The 14,196-nt window shown below is 40.6% G+C and overlaps 1 protein-coding gene across 11 annotated transcripts in view; it reads right to left on the bottom strand.

Moving 5' to 3' along the window:
* The window catches only part of nectin1b (nectin cell adhesion molecule 1b), a 162,779-nt gene that overhangs the window by 84,699 nt on the left and 63,884 nt on the right, over positions 1–14,196 (bottom strand). Inside the window, exon 6 of one of the 11 annotated variants that reach the window (XM_085244061.1) lies at positions 563–4,906. The exons of the other annotated variants lie outside the window; for them this stretch is intronic. Coding sequence (XP_085100187.1) covers positions 4,404–4,906 — 503 coding nt within the window. The 3' untranslated portion in view covers positions 563–4,403. Of the gene's footprint in view, positions 1–562; positions 4,907–14,196 lie in introns of those variants that run through there. 11 annotated transcript variants of the gene reach the window in all.

The following is a 14,196-nucleotide window of genomic DNA, read 5'->3' as shown; positions in this document are numbered from 1 at the left end:
TAAAAGCCTATGTGCCATCAAAGCCCCTTGGGCTACAAAGGGCTCTTTTAGCAAATGGATGGCAACAGCTGCAAACTCTGGGCTGTTCTTAATGTGCACGATGCAGATGTCTGCACTTGAGTCCCACAGTCTGAGACAGATCTGTCTGCCTCTACACTGGGCCTCTCTCATCATATCACTGTAGCTTCATTAAGCACTGAACTCAAAATCAACATCTGCCTGACAGTTTTTGCTCCCCAATTAAAGTAGAAAAATACCAAAAACTACTGTTATAACCATCAAAGGCTCTTATTATATACTGTATGTATCCTTTTATCTGTCTTGTGTTAACTTCAGATAAAATGAAGACATACGTTATACTAAAGTAACTCACATATGGAAACTGTAGCTTTGAAAAACGCTTTGAATCTGTCGTCTTTGTCTCATAAGGTTAAAAAAAAATACAGTGAACTACAGCAATGACTGTGAACAGATCGATAAGGTACAAAGAGAACTGTCCCGCTGTAGCCTGGACACTATTTGTGCTTTTTGAAATTGTTAAATATTGTACTAACAAGGTCTATGTTTGTTAAATTTGATTTATTTGTAGTCTTATTTATTTACAGAACAAACGTATCATGTCTTACATTTAAGGCTCACAAGAAAATAATAATAATAATAAAAAAAAAAAGTCCAAATAAGCACCGGCATGAGGTGACAAGGATAAATTACTGGTCGAACCGACTGGGAAAAAGCTGCAATTACCAAAATCAATACACAGCGATAAGAAATGTGCTGCAGACATAAACCATATTCAATCAGATAACACACATCTATCCAATCAGTGAACTGGGACAGAACGCTTTTGACTATTGAACTCATTTAATGCTGAAAACAAATACAAGTTACTTCACTGGGTCATCACAATTGAACAATAGATTTTTTTGTTTTTTGTATTTGTATCACCCTCAGAAATATACATTCACATGGCTGCATACAGACAATTTCTCTCTTTTGACTTTCTTTTAATAACATTACATCGACACACTGTATGCATTACCCCCAACAGTGAAGCCACTACTGGCATATTAAAAAAATGTACTAGGGGAGCATTTTTAGGTGGGACTTTGGAAATAAGCTATGCATCAACATCATCTATCCATCATCGAGTCTCCATGTTTGTGGTCAAAATAGGCATATTTTACATGACAGGGTCCCTACACGGCTGTCCCGAAATAAATCCCAACTATAATCTCAACCTTATGTACATTATTTACAGTGGAATGTTGAAACATACTGAAACATACAAAAAAAAAAGAGAGATTAGGATGGAATGAAATTACAGTCAGTATTACAAAATAGAAACTCATAAAACCCCAACGACATGAAGACAATGTTTACATATACAACTATACAGACTGTTGACCCCAAAATAAAAGGCTTTCTCATGCCAACATATCTGACAAGCAAGTGTGGCAGTGGTTACATAACTGATGTTAGATGTCAGATGAAACCTTAAAATTGTGCTTTAAAAGGGGGTGATGTTTGTAAGTACAAGTTGAATTTCTCTTAACTGGACCAGCGTTTCAAATGTTGTGCTCAGAAAATTCAGTGACGTGCAACCAAGTTGCAAAGGTTAGATCTCTTCAGGTGTTCAACTCTCAGAATTAGTGCAGAATTAGCTGATTTAAAGATCAGGTGTACACACATTGTTTGTACCTTGCTCCTCTATACCTGCTATAATATTCACTGTAAGCAAGCGACCATAAGCTGTCTTATATTTAACAGGTTTGCGGTCTGCATTGTAGTTTAATAATATCCACGATATTATTCTGGGTATGAATAGCTTGAATGGTGGAGTAGTAACTGTTTAGACTACCCCATGCCTCCTAACTTTGACAGGCACTGAATGCATGAACAAAGGATGCTTTCGATATGTTTGTGTCTATTATGCTGTGATGCAAACTGTGTGAAGTTCAAAAGTTACAGCAAAGCACTCCACCTGCAGGTGAACAATAAAGTAAAGACTATAAAACTGTATTTTGCTTCAGAATATTGAAAGTAGCAACCCCACTGCTGTCAATGAGCTTCCCCCTCTGAAACCTTCAGTGGCAGACCTTGTACTCCTCACTCCATAGTAGATGCACTTAACAGAAAAGAAGTAAGGCTTTAGAAAATAAGGCTGACTAACTAAATTGAGACTAACAGACTTAAAAAAAAACAATTCCCCATACTGTGATGCTGATTTGTTTTGAAAATACAATATAGTTTGAGGTTCATGATTAACATGCTCATCTAAAAACATACAGTAGACAAGCGTGGACTGTAAAACATTCACATCTCGAGCAGAGGGAACTGCTCTCACAGAGATGTTATTTTTTTCATTTTTATTATTCTATATATATTTATATATACTTTACACTTTTCTTGTGTTAACTGCAAAATTGTTGCTGGGTACTGTGTACCTAGGAACTCATACCTCTGTCAATACTGACGACACCGACAAAGTGTAGTCTTCTGAGCTGCAAATGAGGATAAGCACACTGGAACTGATAGGAAAAAAATAGCAACATATGCACTTCCACTCCCACACACAAAACATGCATAAAATAAGGCTTAATACAGTATTTATATTGTTCAGAGCCAGTCAGATATGTCGTTTACATTGATAGATTTCCTCCAATGCTTCCATTATAACCAATTTTTCACATTGCGCTTTTTTTTTTGATGCAAATACATTTTGCTGATTGTGTAATGAACCTCTGTGCTGAGGAGAGAAACAAGTCATTAGCTATGCTAGCATCCACTGGCACTTGTTAGCGGTGATTTTAAAAACATATATAGATATAGTATATAGAGAGCCTGCAGACAGAGTCATTGATTCCCCATTAGCAGACTGAGATGCCAAAATTAAGGAAGCAACTCTTATAATTTTAAAACCACCTTAAAATCTCTGGATAGTCACTTAAAAAGCAAAAGAAAATGAACAAAAGCATCATGAAAGCAGCAGGTGACTTCAGAAGGGCCACCATATTTTAAATTCCCTTTACTTGTTAGCATGTTTTCTCTTCAGACTGAAATGAAAACATCAGTTTCTCCTATTTGTGTCCTTTGTGTCCATGGATGACTCCTCATAGAAAATGCTGTTGATGTAAGCCAACTATTCAGTAAAGTCACAATTATAAAGAGAGACAGAGTCGTTACAGGAAAACTCCTCAGACACTTTTGACTGACATCCATTTGAAAAGAAGAAAAAAAAAAAAAAGAGGGTCAGAAAAAAATATAATTATGACAGCTAAATGCAAAAGACAGACATTTCATTACAGTGGTAAGATTTCGAGATTGTGTACACAAGTCAAACTGTTCAAGTCAAATGACAATCATGACATTTCAGAGCATTTTTGAAGATTTCCCTGTGAAACTCACCAAGTGTCTTTTGGACATGACTGTGATGCACCACTGAAAAGTAGAAACTGTTTTGTATGATACAATTGCAGCCCTTCTCTCCTCGGCTATACTGCTGCAACAATAAGGGCACTAACGCTTGAAATTAATAAAAAAAAAAAAAAAAAAGCATACTGGATATTTATATGTTACTGCCATGTCCATATGGCTCAGTAGACTGACTTCCTCTCGGTAAAGAAACAAGTCGAGCACATAAACACAGGGGGTCAAGAAATGCTAGCCACACCTTTGGAAAACAGCATTAACATATGTGTTTTAATGCTGTGAATATATAAAAATTAGTAACGCTAACCCCACTGAGAAACAGTATGTATCCCATTTCCCCCCCCCCCCAATTTCTCTGAAACATTTGACCACAAAACTACACACACGTAGAACTCCACCTGTAATTATGTTAGACACTTAACTCTCAGTTCTCTGGTCACTTAAAAATCATACAAAAAGACATTTATAAAAACAATAACAAAACTGCAATGCTAATGTAGAAAGAAAAAGAAAACAAACTGAACATCCAGTGTAGGACTTTCACAAATGTGCTCAGCAAAACCTCAACCTGCTGTCTCTTTTTATACATTTAACACATTTATAATATGAAAAAATACACGAAATGAAGAATACACCAGGATTAATCGACCAATCACCACACCGACCTTGTATGTCAGCAACAGTGTGTCCATCTACATACCTTCGTTTGTACACTTTGCCCATTCACCTGATGGTACTGATACCAATGCTGAGAAGTTGATGTTGCTAGCACTTTAAATAGACACTTGATTTTCTAGTTGATATTAGTTGGATGGGGTCAGATGTGAAAGGGGGCGGGATATTAGGGTGACCAAAAGAGGGACTATGATAGTGCAGTTTGATAAATGGGAGGGTGGGGGTCGTGATGGAGGTGAAGGGTGAGGTGGAATGGAGGTGGGGGACAAAGGGTTGTTTGGTTTGGTTGTTGCATGCCACTACACATACCATTCTTTCTTAGAAATGACAGAACCATCGGTTTGAGAGATCATATCATCGGCTATTTCAGATTCAGGCTCATACTGGAAAGCCAGAGTCCGCTCATCGTAATCTCGGCTCTCTCCTTCATCCACAGTGAAATAGGGCCTCTTCAGGTCTGATTCAGCATCGAAATCACGGTCGCCTGCCTCAAACCCTCCAGTGGTACCAATCTGGGCGGGTTTCTTCTCTTCGTCCGAGTCGTCCGGGTACTGCAAGTTCTTAGGGATGGGGGGGTGGGTAGGCAGCCCACCAGCCTTGCTGTACCCATTTCCGAACACATGTTTCTTGGTGCTGTAGTCTCCCTTGAAGGTGCGCTGGCGGCGGCGCAGGAATATGAAGAGCAGTATGGCCGCCAGACCCAAGAGGGCAACACCCCCCACAGCACCCCCGATGGCGACACCTGCATTGTGTTGCTCCTGTGGGACATGTGTGGTGCCACCGTAGGTGGGGACAGGAATTTCTGGGTAGGAAAACACAGATGGAAGGGAGTGTGTCAGTGCTCTGGTGGGAAGAGGTGCGTTTGTGCAGGTGCATTTTTTTTTTTTAGGAAAGATGGAGTAAGGGAGACAAGGACGGAAAAGCAAAGGGGAAAGGGAAGGACCCCTGGCCCCACGACAACACCCCCTCCCAGCCCAACAGTAGTCTTTAGTGACATATCGTAAAAGCTCAGCTACAGCCACATGCAGTTTTAGACGCAGAAATAATGAAAAAACCAGCCAGTCCACCACAGAACACCATCAAAGAGTAAAATGACTGAAGACATTAAAGTAAATGAAGCTTTGTCAGCATGCATTAACCATCATTTCTTCTCTGATTAGAAGGCGGAGGAAAATTAAACAATTTAATAGGCAAACAGTGAAGGAATTACAACCCCATTTCCAGAGAAGCTGGGATGCTGTGTAAAATGAAAAGAGAATGAAATGATTTGCAAGTGATTTAAAGCCTATATTCAATTGAAAGTGGTACAAATACAACATTTCAAATGTTGAAAATGTCTGCTCATTTTTAAGAATCGTATTCTTTGAGTTAAACAGCAGAAAGGCAACCAGGGTGGAGCAGTGCATGGTCTAAAATGCGTCATTGTGATAACTAGGTGGTCCTACATGCACTACTTCTTTTTTTCCTTTTGTCTTTTTAAGACATGTCTCTGTAAGGAGTCTACTGGCTTATCTGCTGTCCAGACCTGTCCCCAGCACATTGGTATTGTACTGTTCCTGATGAACATAGGCACTGCGCTACTTGCAAATCATTCTGTTTTTATTCTTACTTTAAACAGCATCCTAACATTTCGGAGATGGGTTTATAATTGATATGGCTCTTCAGTTAACAAGTTTTACTTACAAGTCAAAGTAAACATATTCAACGATATACTGCAGTACAGTCCAGCATAAATAATTAAAACAAGACATTTTGATCACCAGCATCGTGGTAATAAAATGAAAGAGCACTGCCAGAGATGATTATCAGCAGCCAAGCATACACAGCCATGATGCACTTAGAGAGCTGATAAACACGAAGCTCTTCCATTCAAGCAGAGGAGCACACGGCAAAAAACAGCATATGCCTCCATGAAAAATATATATTATTGACTACAGAGAGAGGAGGAAAAGAGAGAAAATTATCATAAGCCTCGGTGTTCTCCAATCTAGAACAGAGCGAATATGACTAATGGCCTGTGAGAGATAATGACAAAGATGCTAGAGTATGAAGGCTGCGATTTCACCTTGCAAAAGCCAAAGGAATATGTTGACTCTATACTGACATTCAAAATTCAAATTCCCAACTGCCATGTCCATAGCATCACTAAAATGAGGCGCTGTGTTCAGTCCACCATTTAGAGAGTGCACAGCGTACATACAGGAAAAAACAAAACAAAAAAACACAAAACAAAAGGACTACTTTTGAGTCAAATGTGGGTGCAGCATACAGTAAAACTAACATGAAAGTGCTGTCCCGTATGTGTACATCTTCACTTGAAACTACAAACTGTGCAAAGCTCCTTAGAGCACACAGACAAGAGGGACTTTTTATCTGAAATGTGATCAAAGCCTTGAGGCGCATAGGTAGTGCTTAGGTAAACCGGCAGAGCAGAAGCACATTTAACTTCAATGGTGAACACTGAATCCTCAACAGAAAGGTAGGGGGATACAACACAGTTACACCATCTACTAAACAAATGGTGTGGGAAAGGCCTGGAAGAAGGGAATACGAGACTGTGAGAAACAAAGGAATGAGCTTCCTGTTCACACGGAGCAAACCAGAGAATTGTATGTAAAGTCCGAAAAAAGGCAGGGAAAAGCAATATAGGTGAAATACATGCTGCTTTTTCATTTCCTTCTGATACTGTCTTTCCAGTCTTACTGCTTAATTACACGCCCATTAGGCACATGATAATGTAACACACACTGATAACACTAAATACGTTAGCTGTATTCGAAAAGAAAAAGGATGCGTTTCTTATTTTATGACATTTTTACGACTGAATTTCAGCTGTAGTCTGTACAACATGCACACAAATGATTTATGGTGCTTATTAAAGGTTTTTAAAGGCAACAACCGAGATCAGAATTGTATGTGTGTTGATCTAACAGGGGTGGGGAAAATATGCATGGGCAAAGTGTCTTTCTGAAATTTGAAGCTCATTTACAAGTAATGGGTGATAATTGAACAAAAATGAAGGTTTACGTTGAGCAATCCTAAATGTTCCTTGGAGATAAATTATCCCCACGCGTAATCAGTAAGTCGGATAGAGGTGAATCAGAACACCACTGCAATAACAGCAAATCTAAGCCATCCTCATCAAGCAACACAAAAAAGACAAATTTCCCACTTAAGCAGAAAATCTTTTTCAAATTATTGCCCTTAACGGGTGAATCAAAGCCATTACACATGGTGAGAAATGCTCTTTACTGGAAACGATGAATCTCAAACCTAATTCAAGTATAAAATGATGGTAGTGAGTGAAGTTAGGAAGCTACTAAAGCCTTCCGCTCTGCTTTAATTACAATGGCACTTTATCAGTCTACAGACGAGACCTCCCAAACACGGTCGCTCTCCGTAGCCGCTCTTCATCTGGACCCTTTCTCCAAGGGCCGACAGCAAAGCTCTCCAATTTCTATAGCCGTGCCGGGCACAGTCTCAAATATCAGCTCAGGTTTTAATCTGACCACCTAATGGGATTATTCAGACACAGGCCTTCATTACACACATCAATGAGAGAGCAGAGCCAGGTCACCCCTGCTAGAGAACACTTCCTCTCACCAAGTCCAAAGACGGGTGAAAATCCAGAGGATTGAAGGGGCAAAGAGAAAAGGAAAAATATTCTCCTGTAATCCTCTCTTCTCCCCTTCACTGCCCTCGTCTGTAACTAGGATCTGTTTTTGCTCTCATCAGTCCCCTTATTCAATCTTAATTAGGGAGATTATTGTACTGCATTTCAAAGGTTGCCAAGACTCCATATTTACCATCATTTAAAGAGGTGAAAAACATAAGGACAGAGCATTTAAATTGCAGAATAGCAGCAGTGAAAGAAGGTGATCCCTGCCATCTTCATTGCTATAAAGCATCAAGCGAAGCTACCTCTGACACTCGTATTTGCCGAATGTGAATGTCAACACTAATAACTGTACAAGTGTTCATTTAAAAAAAAAAAAAAAAGCACAGACACGAAAGAGGTTGTAAACCTCCAGGTATTTTTTGTGGGTTTTAGGCTGGTGTATCCAGCCTGGAGGAAGCTTTGCAAGCTGCTGCACCAAAAACAACAAATTGCGTTTTCGAAAGGAGGTATTAAGTTGTTTTACTGGAGCGGCAATGGAAGGAGGACTACTGATGTTTTTAGATAGCTTCAGCTCTGTGTTTGGGGCACTTTAAGGGAGAGAGAGGAACTCAGAAAGACCAGAAATTGCTCATCAAATCACTGAGTGCAGTACAGGAACACTGCTTCTATTTTGCAACTTAAAACGCCGTGTTGGCAAAGAGGACTGTCTGCTCTCACCATGTTACCCAGCGCATTTCCTCTCTGTGCTTATCCCTCTGTGAAATCACACCACCAGCCATGTGCATACGTGAACATATCTCCAGCACAGCAGCTTTGTCTAGTTCACGGACTCTGTGAATTTATGTTAAATTAGAGCAGCTAGGGTGCAAGCTAATCACCTTATATAATCCAAAAATAAATGAAATGAATGGCTGGGTTATGTAGGTGTTTGACAGCACAGAAAAATGAGGAGGCGTTTCACTAGCGCGCCTTCGCTGCCAGCATTACCTGCCAATGGACAGATCAAAAAAGACCTCAGCAGCACAACAATGGCCCTGATACTGTTCCACGCTGTAAAAGGCAATGTCTATTAACACCCGTGAGGAAAAATGCAGATAGTGGGGGAACTTTTAGTTGCAACGAATAAAATGTAGTATTGAGATTAATAGGTGGAAGGATGTGCTGTGAAAGACTATAATTCAATCCAGAGGCACGATAGATTTATACAGGGGGGAAAAAATAACAGGAAATCTTACAGCTACTCTAACAACAATGCCATTTCGTATTGGGTTATTCATACCACTCTGAACCCTCACATCTGACATGATCAAGTGGATGATTTACTACCTCCAAATACCCAAGTGACACAATATGTTTTCTTCACAACGCAATGAGAGCTTCTCATCTGAGTCATTTGTGCAAAACACAAGTGAGACTTAAGAAAAAAAATGAATAAATGCTGTGTATATATAATATACATGCATATATATTTTGTAATAAAAATGATTTGTGGCTTCAGAAAACAACATGTATTCTGAGCAGGGGTTTGCATTTCAATGTAGAAGCAGCAGATGCTCGGAGATAGTGCGGGAAATGATTGTAGAAAGCAGAGGGGGCTTTAAAGTGAGAGAAACAGTTTCATAACTCCGTCCTGCAGATACTGTTACTGGGTGTGCTCCAGTCATGTCTGCACATGAAAAAAAAGGAGGAGAGACAGGTAAAAACATTCCTGAGACTTAGCGCAATCACTTGGACAAGGTTATGAAAGAAGCTGGGAAAATGAGAGAGGATTTTCAAAGAGTGGCGTTGGGAGTGGTGTTTTAATATGACTAAAGGAGGAACAAGCAGCTGACAACAAAAGATGAAAAGAACATAGAGGGCTACTCTAAGAAGTTGAGGAGTGGCAACAAGGAAAACGATTGAGCAAACGCCTTAAGAGCTTGAGGAGTGACAACACAAAATAAAGAATGGCATAATGAGCGAGTGAGTGAGTGAGGAAGGGCACAATCAGAGAAGACATTAATTCACTGATTTAACAGATCCTCATCACCTCTCTTGTCTGAATTTGCCAGTGGTTTTGAATTCATGGAAATGTGATGCTGCCACGACGAATAAAAGCTCATCACTGACAGGAATTTAACATGCTGCTTTGAGAGTTGCGGCTGGGGCAAATCTCTTTTTCAGCCTATCAGATATTCCCTCCCAATAGCTGCCATTTCTTCCCGTTTGTCACTATAGATTGTTTTTGCTTCCACTGACTTCGGAGACACAAGCTCACCTCACTTGTGCCATTAAAAGCTTCCCACAAATTCAAATCCAATTCCCTGTCATAAAACCAGTGGGTTAGAAGGATGGGATATGCTGGAGGAGACAATGCTGTGAAACTACTGGAATCAAAACACGGGTGACATCATCTGTAGCCTCAACGTGTGAACATGCAGCAACTTGCAGGACCATCGAGTCAGAAAAACAGCGACTGTTTCTTGTTTTCATCTCCTCTCAGCAGAAACAGCGTGTCATCTCTGACTGAGACCAAGAATTCACACCACCGACTCTCTGCTTTCATATATGGTTATTTGTAGTTGAAATTGCCGCCATTGTTATGACTATTATAACAGTAATCCGACATGAAGGTCGCATTTGAAAGTACAGGAAAATACTGGCGCGCCAGAACATTTCAGAAAGCAAGCTGGTCCTCTTGCAAGTATAATATCCGTCATTTTGCGCTACGGGGCAATAATCATTTTTAATGCACCCTTAATGAGCAATGAATATTTACACCAGCATCTAAATGCCAATGCAACTCTTTTAAAAAAATCATGTTTACGCAGGTAACATTATTAATGCATTTGCATCTGCGGCTGCAGTGCTTAGTCAAAGTGATGTGCAGCTGAGTTATTGGGTCAGCAGACATGCAGCAAACAAATCTGCATGTTAGCACGTATTAAGTCAGCAAGAGGTCAGCGAGCTGTTTGTTTACCACACCATCCTACCCTGTGCTTTTTCTCTGTCCCCCCCCTTTTATTTTCTCCCCCTGTTGTTACTTTTGAGCGTAATGAGTGAGTCACCACAAAGCATCACCAACAGCAGCAGCAGCAGCTTCGGAGCCAGTGGTCAGACCCCGGGACAGCGTCTGACCTACTTCATCAGGCTCTCATGGAGGCGTGACAGATCCAACACCACATGGGTGGACAGGGAGGAGGAGGACAGAGGAGGTGAGCTGGGCCGAAGGGGCTCAGCCAATCCCCCTGCTCCATCTGTCTGCCACATCCCTCTCCTCTGCATATCCTCCGGAGAGCAGAAACAGCAAGCCATGCAGAAACAAATGTTAAGATAAATCACTACGATCTCAGCTGCTCTGCTCTCACATGCTCTCCCCTGGTGACATTTGCATTTCACATCTCCAGCCGGGTTATCTCTTCTTCTCCAAATATAAAAAAAAAGACTCTTTTTACACAGTGAGCACTTCCCTCCTCCATTTTATGCAAAATGAGCTGCAGCCACAATATCTTCCCCCTCAGTGCTTTCCCCTGGCACAGCACAGAACACAGAAGAGACTTTATGGGGCGGCCTATGCTGTGCAAGCGAGGGAACGGGCCATGCTAATGTCTCATTTGGATAATGAGGTGTGATCTTGGCAGGATCTGAGCAAAGAGCAACTCCCCCTCCCCGCAGTGAGAACGTGGGGGCTAGAAGTCACTCTGTCAGCCTGCACACCAAAACCCTTGTAGGTTTGCAGAAGCAGGAAGTTCAAGGGTGATAACAAGCTAGCAAAGGGAGCAGAAGACCAAGATCCTCAAAATGCTCCCTTAACCTGCATCTGCTTGAAGTGACAGTGTAATAATATACAGGATATACACATGTGGCCTTTGAATCTATGAATAATGCAGGCGGCGATGTGAGAAGCGCAATGTGCTATAGCGCACAGATTGAGACAGACTCCACCATGACAGGCGAAGACAAACAAATTTCACATAGCTAGAGGAGCCTTTGCAAAGCTGACATCATAATGTCTCTTGTCTCTGTCAGAGAAAAGAAAGAGACAAATGGCTGCACGTAGCGGCACTGCTGTTAGATGTCAGTAATATATGGTGCATTACTTGTTTTATTCAAGGATGTTCTTGCCGTAGTCTCGCAAGTTTTATTACACTGACCGATCGCCACATTATCACATTGAGAAAACCAACAGATCCTGCAGCAATGGACTGACCGCCATGTCTGTTTCACAGCTGCTAAAAATAAACTACATTATCTACTGGAATTTACTGTTATGCGGAGACAGTAAAGTATTTTAAATAATACACATGTAAGCTGAAATCTTCCCAAAGTCACTGAAGTGAGTTTAAGATTATTTTTGGTATATTTTGTTACAAAGACTCTTTCAGTAATGGAAACTGGAATATAACAGTGAAGAATCAATAAGGTTTTAGTAGACTTTTAATCCAATAGGAGTGATTAAAAATTGTTAATCTTTTTCTTTCTTTCTTTTCTTGTTTTTTAAATCCGGATGTTAAATCCTGAGCTGTTAATTTCCTATGCGGAAAAAAAAAATTGAGAGATCAAATTTTAGAAAAAATATCTTGCAACAATCTAGACTAGTGAAGTTAAGTACATTTTTAAGGGTGTGTTTCACAACCAGTTAGAGTCGTGATAATATTTAAGGCAATTAAAAGATCTAATGTCAGCTCAGATAGCATCTTCTTGTCAGTAATTTAAATTTATGCTGAGGAAGCTCCCTGTGCTATTTCCCATTACCCGCTGCTGCTTTCCTGCCAACCTGGCGGGTAAGCATTCACAATCATTATATAGGCATACTGAATTCTCCTGACAATAACCTCATTTGCTTCCGGTGAAGAAGAAATGTAAATAAAAAACCACATAGGCCTTTTTTTTCTTAAATCAATGTCACCTTCTCTCACTATCACTGTGTGTTACTGTCTTTGCACATTATAGTGTTGTAGGACTAGAAGGAAAGAAGAAGTGACAACCAGTGAACACTAGAAGTTGACACAGGCTGTTACATAAAGGCCTGTAAACAGTTTCATGCCCTCTCTTCCTCTTTCACTTCCCCGATGCTGTCTGGCTGGAAATAAATTTTAAAAATCAGACAGACGAACTCAAATTTCTCCTTCAGTGACATAAATACATTACCTATACATGTCTAACTATTTTTTTTTTTATTCAAATAATTTTGGCACATGACTAGGATTTCTCCCCCACCTCTTCTTTCTAAACTTCATTTTCTCACATGGCAGCCAACTATTGCGTGTTCAGGGAAGCGTGAACAGATGTTGGCACCGGTTGACTGTGCTTACAGAAGGATCCATCCTCACGCTTTCTTGCTAAATTGATGAGAACGCTGTCACTCCATCCAGTTTAACCCAACTGGTAAAGCCCTGTGGCAAAGCTGACTGCACCTCTGCTCTCTAAAGCAGCTCTCTGCCACAGCTCTGACAAAGGAAGATGAAAGTTAGCGCTGCTAAGCTGTAAGGGGAATCATCCAAAGGTTCACATACACATACTGTTGACATTGTGGAGGACTATAAATACCTTGGAGTACACATTGACAATAAACTGGACTGGGCTAAAAACACCACAGCACTTTACAGGAAGGGCCAGAGTCGTCTCTATTTTTTGAGGCGACTGAGGTCCTTCAACATCTGCCAGAAAATGCTGAGGATTTTCTATGAGTCTGTTGTGGCCAGTGCGATCCTCTATGCTGTTGCATGCTGGGGGAGCAGGCTGAGGGTCGCAGATGCCAACAGACTTAATAAACTGATCCGTAAGGCCAGCAATGTTGTGGGGATGGAGCTGGACTCCCTCAAGGTGGTGTCGGAGAGGCGGATGCTGTCCAAGATAAAGACAATGTTGGATAACACCTCCCACCCACTCCATGACATGTTGGTCAGTCACAGGAGCTCGTTCAGTGAGAGACTGAGATTACCGAAAAGCACCACTGAACGACACAGGAAATCATTCCTGCCTGTGGCCATCTCCCTGTACAACGCATCCACTTAACACACTGTTTGCTGCTACAACTACACATGTTTCTTTTCCAACTATTTATTTATAAGTGACTTATGTATGTATGTATGTATGTATGTATGTATGTATATATATATATGTATATATTGTACTATTCTTAGTTAGCGTATTGTCTGTCTTGTCTTAATGTTGGTTTAAAATGGAGCACTGTAACAAAAAATAATTTCCCCCAGGGATCAATAAAGTATTCTGATTCTGATTCTGATTACTAGCTGACCCCTAGCTGATCTGATATCATCATTCATAGCTGATCCTGCTAATATGGCTGGAATAATGCAACGTCTTTGACTCACTCTGGCCCCTATCTCTCAAAGACGAGTGCTGGTGTGTGGGTGAGTCAAGGTTAAAATGAGTAAACAAATGCACTTCCCCCTCACTGAAGCTAATTTTCCCACATGTCACAAAACTGTGCGCTGCCAAGAATAAAACCACACATATCCTTTCTCAGG

The sequence above is a fragment of the Mchenga conophoros genome, linkage group LG14 (assembly GCF_057382185.1).
Source record: "Mchenga conophoros isolate Kocher_MC1m ecotype Shallow Benthic linkage group LG14, M_conophoros_male_GT1.1, whole genome shotgun sequence".
Classification (NCBI taxonomy): Eukaryota; Metazoa; Chordata; class Actinopteri; order Cichliformes; family Cichlidae; genus Mchenga; species Mchenga conophoros.
This window is presented reverse-complemented; position numbering and strand designations above follow the sequence as displayed.